At 31.9% G+C, this 9587-nt stretch overlaps 1 protein-coding gene across 1 annotated transcript; it reads right to left on the reverse strand.

Moving 5' to 3' along the window:
• Positions 1 to 5899: 5899 nt before the first annotated feature.
• Positions 5900 to 7249, reverse strand: LOC131074578 (uncharacterized). The gene is made up of 4 exons (XM_058011213.2): positions 7118 to 7249; positions 6760 to 6902; positions 6438 to 6645; positions 5900 to 6346 (listed from the first exon to the last, which is right to left on the reverse strand). The coding sequence occupies exons 1-4, from the start codon at positions 7188 to 7190 to the stop codon at positions 6219 to 6221; spliced, it is 552 nt and encodes a 183-aa protein (XP_057867196.1). The 5' UTR covers positions 7191 to 7249; the 3' UTR covers positions 5900 to 6218.
• Between the last annotated feature and the right edge of the window lie 2338 nt (positions 7250 to 9587).

A 9587-nucleotide genomic window follows, 5' to 3' on the forward strand; every position in this document is an offset into this window, starting at 1 on the left:
AACGTGCCACAATATTTTTGTCAGAGATGACAAATGCGAATAAAAGAGGAAGGCTACAAATAATTTCCACAAGTTCCGTGCACTGGACTTCCCAGAAACTCTGAAATACTGATGGCATACGCCAGTCAGACAGTCTTTTCAGTTTTGTTGGTATCTCCCATAATTCTGAGATGACTCTGAAAATTGATGATAAATTGATGTTTGAGAAAAGGCATATTCAAAGATTGCGAGGGACATATTCCTCCGAGATTTAAGCCAAGATGGAAATCAACATCAAAATATGGACTTCTAGTGAAGGACATTTGGACTATTTTGGTCCCAACAATGATATATTTCCAAAACACTTCACATTCAAAACAGTTCTCAACTACATATAAAACTCTTTTAACATGTAAGCTATTCAAAATGGTGTACAAATTGATGATGATGACTGTTTAGTGTCATAATTAATTTTTTTTAAATGTTTCTGAATTTCAACAACTACTGCAGTCAGGATGATGTTTGAAATTAGAAGAGCAATACATGAAAAAGAAGAGTATGAAAACGAGAGGTGGTCATAATTAGAATGTATTCGCTTGTAAAGATGAAATTTACATGTTTGTGGTTATTCTAGATTTATTTTATTTTTAACTATACTGATGTTAAGTATCAGTTGTTTTAATTTATGTGATAGCTTAGATTAGGTAAGTTTGGGAAGGGTCTGATTTCATTTATAGGTAGAGAGTGAATCTCAAAAGCATTGAGATTGAAAAAAGGGAAAAAATAAAATTGAAAAGTTATAATAGGCAAACAAACAGAAAAGTAAAGTAGGGGAAACTAGGAAACTAGTTAGAGATCAATGCAGAATTAAGGATCATTTAAAGATCTCAGGTTCTTAACGGTCTTTCATTGTTTATTAAGAAATTTTAGTTTGTCTTCAAAGGTCACCTCCTTAGGAGAGACACTAGAACTAGTTGTCGTAGACATATAAGGAGAGGAGTGAGGGCTCTTCATGGAACGCCTATTTCTTTTTAGGCAATGAGGTATGAGTTGCTTAAAGTCTGGAAACCAGCATCACGCTATCTATGTGTTTTTTTTTGTTTTTTTTTAGCTTCTATTGCAAGACTTGAATGGCAGTGGTTGTGCTCTTAATGGAATTATTACGATAGGCGATTGTCTAGAATAGTTTTCAAAAGAATGTATTGATTCATTGCTCCTCTCAAGAAGCCACCTTTGATCCTCGAACCAACTTCCTTCTTGATTTCCTACACCTACTTGTCTATCTTCTCCTAGTCATCAAATGTGGAGTCGTTTTCTTCATTATATACTAGATGCCTTGAATAATAGACTCCTTTCACCACTCTTGTTCCTTCTTGAACACCAAGGATTTAAGGATTTGAATCTTGTATTTGCAATAGTAAAGTAGGGCTAGTTTCTATTTAGAAATGTCCATGTGGGTATTAAAGGATTTGTAGATTTGCTCAATTTCAGTTTGAATATAGATTTAGGACGACATTGAGGTTGGATGGTGAAGATATAGATGACACCTAGGTCATGGGTAAGATCTTTGTTAGGGGAGCAAAGGGGTAATCCTATAGAGTTGAGGGAGTCAGAGTTGTCATCAGAGATAGAGATATGAGAGTCCTCAAGTGGGTTTGAGAACCTCACTTTCTCACCTTTAGAATAATGGGGAGTGAGGCCCACCATATGGTTTTTAGGAATGGAGCCCTCATTTTCAGCAAGGAGGAAATGGTTGACAATTTTGGGGTGGATATTAAAGGTAGGGTGAGAGCCAAGCTATACTAATAGATCAAGGATAAAACATTGGGTAAGGGGTAGGGTATTATTGATATTCTTATTTTTCTTAACAAAATCCTCCAAGGAGGAGAAAATCAAGAAAACAATTCATCTTAAATCTGTGTCTGAAATGATTTAGCATAGGAAAGAGGAAGGCATGAAACCATTTATAACAAAAATTTAGTGTAACATACATCATCAATACCTCTACAATTTTGGGTCAGACCCTTGGAGGTCCTTCCTATTAAATACATTCTGGAAACATATAGTCTTCTCCCCATTTACAAAGGTTTTTAAATGGCATATTTGTAATCACCTTTAATTTTCTTTGCTAGTCTGATGCCCCTATAATGCAATGCAATAGTAATAGTAATAGTTTCCATAGAGACCTAGAAAGAGATGCCCCAGATAATTAATATATCCTACATGTGGGAATTCAAAAACAATGAAAAGTGATCCTAGCTAAAGCCATTCATGGCTTCAATGTAGGGAGAAAAAAATTCCACCATCAAAATCTCCCAAGCTTCCTCATAAGTCTTGAGAAACTTGCAATCCTTAAGCTTGACCTAAACTAGGTGTCCTCCCAAGTTGGAAACATTAGTTCTATCAAATAGATAAATAAGAGAAAAATAAAAGGTCGATTTTCAAAAAACTAGAAGGATAATAACTAGCATTGAGAGAAAACAACATATGAAAAAAACACTAATAAGCAAGGAAGGATAAAGGGCTACCTTCCAGAACTTATAAAAAGAATTGGTACAACCAAAGGAAAGCATCGTCATGATAAGGTAGGAAAAGGATTCAAATCATAGTGACCAATTGATTTCGCATCATAATTTAATATTTGTTTTATTGAATCCAGGAGAGATGTCTCATCATACCAAATGGTCGGATTAGTCACTTGTGTTTCCAACTTAGCCAACATATCTACAACTTTAGAATAAAGGAATAGAAATGAGAAAGGATGCAATCTAAATTACATTTTAGTTGTTTTAGAAAGGACCTTGCTAGATCAAACAAATCATGGGTACCTTATGGTTAACCAAAATAAACTAAGTCTATTTGATTATCATTTCAATTAGCCATTAGATTTTAGTGCCCTAATTTTTTATAAATTTTCAATTGCAACATATGAGGTCTTCAACAAATTTTTATTTTCATTGATTTCTAGTCCAAAGAGCATCCACATTAGCATAAGCAGTTTGAGGGAATCAAGTCACTATTGATGGATCACATTTTCATAACAAGCAAAGTCTCCCACCTTTGAATGTAAATAGTTTTTGTCTCTTTTGAAATATAAAGATGCCTTTGGCATATTATAAAATTATTCAAAATGTATTTGGCCCATTTACAAATGATTTGAAGCTTGTGGTCCCTTGCTTTCCTATAAAAGGGAATTCAAGATCATTTGTACGGCTTTTAAAATGATGTTTTGGGTGGGTAGATGACATAGTGTGTCTAGTCTTAGAATAATAGAAGAAAATTGTAGACATTTTTGGTCTATAAACAATGCCAACTATTTTGAGAAATTAAATGAAAAATACCTTGAGATTGTCTCCTTTTTGTATTATTATCTTTCAAATGAATCAATATATATCAAGGATGTCTTGATTTTGCTTTGTTGTATTGTTGTGAATATGTTGTATGTTTCGTAGGTTTCTTTCCAGGAAAGAATTAAATTCTATAAGCATGGTGCTTTGAATTTGAGAATGCAATTGTGGTTATTAAGTAGAATCTTAAATGTATTACAATTAGATGTTTATGTAATGCATGGATGTTTAGGATTTAGTGGTTGGATTTAAATTTGTCTCATAGATATAAGATTATCTATTAATTGACTCCATTACCCTAGGATTTAGGCATCAATCGGTCTAGGAAGTTTAAATTTATTTTAAAAAAATTCTAAGAATCAAAATCCTTTTGATTTCATGTCCTTAGGTGTAGCTTCATCTAGAATTTGTTCTCAATTGTGCAAGTATAGATAAATAACCTTGAATAGAGCCAATTCAAGGTTAAATGTAAAGGCCATGGTTGAAATCCAATGAGAACCATCTGCTTAATTGCAATATTAGCTAGTTCAATAATTTTATATCTTTAAATGTAGCGAAGGGAAACCCTCCTAGATCTAGCAAAACCTGGAGTGCAGAGAATTGCAACCTTTATGGTTGAATCTTGTTTATTGGCCACTGATCCAAAAATCTATTGATAGAACTTGGCTAATTCTTAGGTGTTTTTAGGCAAGCAATTGGAAACACTAACACACCCACTATCGAACCCTCATGTTTATATTGTAAATTTGTGAAACATTACACACCTAATAATTTCCATGACTTTATGGAACCCCATACAATTTTGGGATATTGAGTATTAATAATATTACTTAAATCCTTCCCAAATTGTCTTTAAATATATTTTTATTTGGATAGCCACTTCTAAGCTTATTGTAGATTAATTTTAAATCTTCCATGAATATTAATATATAAATTAAATTAAATTAAATTAAATTAATATGATAAAAAACTATAGTATGGTCAACGATACCGTAATGAGTCACAAAAAGTAAAATATATCTAGTTAATGTGTGCAATATGTCTTCATTCAAGTCCTTCATCATGGAGAGATGATAATAAAAAAGAAGTTTTATAAAATTAACATGTTGTTCAACTTAAAGGTTTTCGTAGCTTTTTATATTGTGAAATTTTTATATTCAATTAATTTTATGCAAGATAAAATTTCATTGAAGACAAACCAACAAAATGCCTAATTTCTGCAAATTGTAGTGAAATATTTTCTTATTAAAAACATTAGCTAGATTTCTTTTACGACAACAAATCTCTTCATAGCTAGAATGAACAACATTATTATATCTACAACATGCAAAATTCTAAATCCATAGATTACTTAATCTATGAATGATGGAAAATATAACTTTGATTAAGTTACAACATTACTAGCAAATATATATTATATCTAGTAGGAATGGCTTAAATCACACACATTAAGCTTATACTTCTAGACTTAAAAGTGTTAAACACCCAAAATTGACTAACATTCTCCAGACTTAATACATTGTTTAGTGTGTGAGATTTAAGGCTGGCTCGTTCTAGTAGGGTGCAGGGGTAACTCCACCAAGGGAAAAGGTCTTCACGGTTGGCCCAGGTGTGACACTTTTGAACATGATTCGCTAGCTTCATGTTTTGTGAGCCTCGCATAGGTGAGGTAAATATATTACTGAATTCCTTATTCTTGTTACCATCTCTCTCAATAATACAATCAAAATCATTTTGATTTCGTGTCCTTAGGTGTAGCTTCATGTAGGATTTGTTCTCAATTGTGCAAGTATAGATAAATAACCATTATTAGAGCCAATTCAAGGTTAAATGTAAAGGTCATGGTTGAAATCCAATGAGAACCATCTTCTTAATTGCAATCTTAGCTAGTTCAATAATTTTATATCTTTAAATGTAGCAAAGTGAATCCCCACTAGGTCTAGCAAAACCTGGAGTGCAGAAAATTGCAACCTTTGGGGTTGAATCATGTCCATTGGCCACTAATCCAGAAATCTATTGATAGGACTTGGCTAATTCTTAGGTATTTTTAAACAAGCAATTGGAAACACTAACACACCCACTATTGAACCTTCATGTTTATATTGTAAATTTGTGAAACATTACACACCTAATGATTTCCATGACTTTATGCAACCCCATACAATTTTGGGATATTGAGTAGTAATAATATTACTTAAATCCTTCCCGAATTGTCTTTAATTGTATTTTTATTTGGATAACCACTTCTGAGCTTATTGTAGATTAATTTTAAATCTTTCACGAATATTAATATATAAATTAAATTAATATGATAAAAACTATAGTGTGGTCAAGGATACCGTAATGAGTAACAAAAAGTAAAATATATCTAGTTAATGTGTGCAATATGTCTACATTCAAGTCGGTCATCATGGGGAGATGGTAATAAAAAATAAGTTCTATAAAATTAACATGTTGCTCAACTTAAAGGTTTTCGTAGCTTTTTATATTGCGAAATTTGTATATTCAATTAATTTTATGCAAGATAAAATTTCATTGAAGACAAACCAACAAAATGCCTAATTTCTGCAAATCGTAGTGAAATACTTTGTTATTAAAAACTTTAGCTAGATTGCTTTTACGACAACAAATCTCTTCATAGCTAGAATGCATCTACAACATGTGAAATTCTAAATCCATAGATTACTTAATCTATGAATGATGGAAAATATAACTTTTATTAAATTACAACATTACTAACAAAGAAACATATAATATATCTAGTAAGAATGGCTTAAATCACATACACTAAGCTTATATTTCTAGACTTAAAAGTGTTGAACACTCAGAATTGACTAACATTCTTCAGACTTAATATATTGCTTAGTGTGTGAGATTTAAGGCTGGCTCATTCTAATAGGGTGCAGGGGCAACTCCACCAAGGGAAAAGGTCTTCACAGTTGGCCCAGGTGCAACACTCTCGAACATCATTCGCCGGCTTCGTGTTTTGTGAGCCTCACACAGGTGAGGTAAATATATTCCTGCAATCCTTATTCTTGTTACCATCTCTCTCAGTAATATAATCATATCATTAACCTCAGAGTAATGAAAAAAGAATAATGGGGCACTTACCTTCCCCTGCGGCCAGATTGAGATAGAGATTCACAATGTTGGGGCAGCTGTTTTGGCACTTGTCTGAGCACAGTTTAGAGGTGAAATCAGAATATTCAGAAAGATCATCAGTCGACATGCCCACACTCATTCTCTGCAACCCACAGCTTTGCAGGCACTCCTCACTCTCAATCCATTCCATCATCTTCTCCGCCATTATGCCTGATGACTGGAATATAATTGCACATCTACCACTCATTCATTATCCAATAAAAATAGCCATACAATTTTTAAATAAGAAAGAAGAGAAAAACGATTGGAGTATTGTAAGAGAATAGATTGCCTGGCACTGGTATTCTACTGACGATTCGTGTGTTGAGGCGACGTAAGAGTATTTCTTCTCGAGCACACAGCGAGCTCCGGAGGATGAGACAGAGAAAGCACACATCTCTACAGGAAGCTTCTCACATTCCACACCTCCTTCACCTGCATACAATCCCCATTAACGACTTTCGAATATAAACCAAATTTCATGAATGAGAACAACTTTTGGACATAAACCAAATTTCATCAATGATAACAAGTTATTCCATTATTATCAAAAGTTACCATTAACACCATCTGACCTATGTAATTTTTACCTAGAGAAAAACAACCATTATTTCATCTGATAATGTTTTAATAGAAAAAAACTTGCGTACCCATCACCAAAACGCTTTGGAAGCTGAAAAGCGCCAAGAAAATGGCGAATGCAACCCTCATTTCAAAAGCCATCTCTTAATGCAATCTGCACACTTCTTTTCTTGCACAAGAGTTGGAGATGTGAAGAACAAAGCAAAGCAAGGAGCTCCATTTATACACAATTGAGAAAAATCGAATTCCTCTGTAGCTTGGAAATTTGTGGTCTTCGCCCACATTAACGCTGGCGTGGTCCACAATGCATTTGAAAGGCGGACTGGAAAATTTATGATCATGTGGAAAAGATAAGGTAGGATTTTATTAGAAGCCTGATTTTCAAAGAAAGATAGGAAACATATTTAAATCGTCTTATATTTGCAAGACGCGTGGTTTACTACATGAAAGAGTCGTCGTAAGTGTTCTTATTATTCAAAGATTACATTCTATGAGAAGTATATTCTTGAGTTGGTCTCATTTGTACACAACTTCTTCTTACAAAAATATTGTCTTTTCTCAAAGTTTTCTATTAGAATTAGATATATTTCACTTTTTCTTAATTGTAATAATTCTTTTTTCAAGTTTTTTCTTGAAAGTAGAGATTTGCAAATGTCATTATAATTATTTTTTGATCTAATTTTTATAGTAGTTGTGATATTTTGTACATGTTGAAGCTATTATAATTAATTTTCAGTCAAACTTTCTTAGATGTAACAATTATGTGCAAATTGTCTATTGTTATTACAATTATTCTTTAATCTATCTTGATTAAGTGTGTACATTCTTATAAAAAAAATATTTTATATTCTTTCTTTCCATTAAATTATGTAATTCTACTAAGGGGGCCCAAGTGAGTATGCTAGCAGAAATAGAAGAAATGCTTGAGCAAAATAATTTGAGTAAAAAATCCAGATTGACCCGCAAACTTCAAGAGAAAATACAAAAGAAAAATGATAATAAAAATGAATAGTAAGAATATAAACAAGGTACAAATTGAAACAACTACATTTTCTTTAAAAGAAATATTATAGAGAACAAGTAAAAGCATTCACCAAATTAGGGACAATAATCTAAACTAAGGATAGCCACCTACCTCACCACATCCTTGCAATTTTGAAAACCCCCATCAAATGACAACAACATCATTAGGGATCAAATTTCACCTAACAAAAGTCATATTTCAAACTCTATTCTTAGAAAATAGAATCACCTTGACCTACTCTAAAATAGATATTGTAGATTCCTCTAAACCACTAGAAATAATTCCTATGAATAAATCTATATAGTAAGCATTTTCAAAACATAGAGGAGGATAGTTGTACATCAACTTAAGAATTCCTTTATCTAGTAAGACAACCATTTTTTCAATAGCCATCCATAATTATTTTTATAAATTATTAATTATATGACCATGTAATAACTTAGGCCCAAATATCCTTTTGTTGAAATTCTACACCATGACCCACCAAAATGCCTTGTGCTAGCATTACACACTATTTCTTAACATTTGTAGCCTCCATATCAATATCATCACTAGAAACTACTAGTTCCCATACATGACTTTTGTCTCTTGAACATTGGTGATTTCCCCTAATTCAACATGAAATTCCTCTACATTTCATTAGCATGAATATGTTTAATACCTACCTTACTTCCTTGTAGGACTTTTTACATATTAATATAATTAGATTTATTGTTGTCTCATGTCATTAGATTCAAATACATGTCATTAAATTAATTTGTCTGATATCCCATCCTTCATATATATGATATTTTCTCTCATTATAATGTAGGTTTTGTTATGAAACCAATCTTGTATGCATTGTATTAATTTTTGAAAATATAGCATAATTATTGCTTTTCTTGTGTGAAACGTAGTCATGTGTATATGATCATTACCCCTTGTGAATCTTTTTCATTGCTTTTACAAGATATTAGAGATGTAAATCTATGACTCCTTTTCATTTCTTGGGACATATTTTCTAGATAATTAGACATCACAATTGAGTCTAGAAGGTCTGTAAACATATGAATTGATAGTAAAAATGGAAAGGTTTTTTATAAGTTTTAAATCTATTTATTTTTAGGCCATCATTAAACTATAAATCAATATAGTCCATATAGATTGCTAGATGCTTGTACAATATGGTTTGTGCTAATTCTAATATAATAACATTTAAAAATAAAAAATACAAACACATGAAAGAAGAAACATGAAACCCAAATTAGAATCCTAATCTAACAACCTAATTATGAGCCTTCAATTAATAATCGATTCACCTTGATGAAACATGGATGCAATGTTGCAACATAAAATGTTAATTTGAATGAAGGTAGATTTCAATATAACATAATTGTAAAGTATGATTGATATGAAATGATGAAAGAATAATCTAATTTATATAATTTCAAAGGAAAATTTATCTAAGATATGAAGATAATATTTAAAACCATACTTAACTTATGAAATTGTAGTGTCAACTTAACCATAATCTG

The sequence above is a fragment of the Cryptomeria japonica genome, chromosome 7, assembly GCF_030272615.1.
Source record: "Cryptomeria japonica chromosome 7, Sugi_1.0, whole genome shotgun sequence".
In the NCBI taxonomy this organism is placed as follows: domain Eukaryota; kingdom Viridiplantae; phylum Streptophyta; class Pinopsida; order Cupressales; family Cupressaceae; genus Cryptomeria; species Cryptomeria japonica.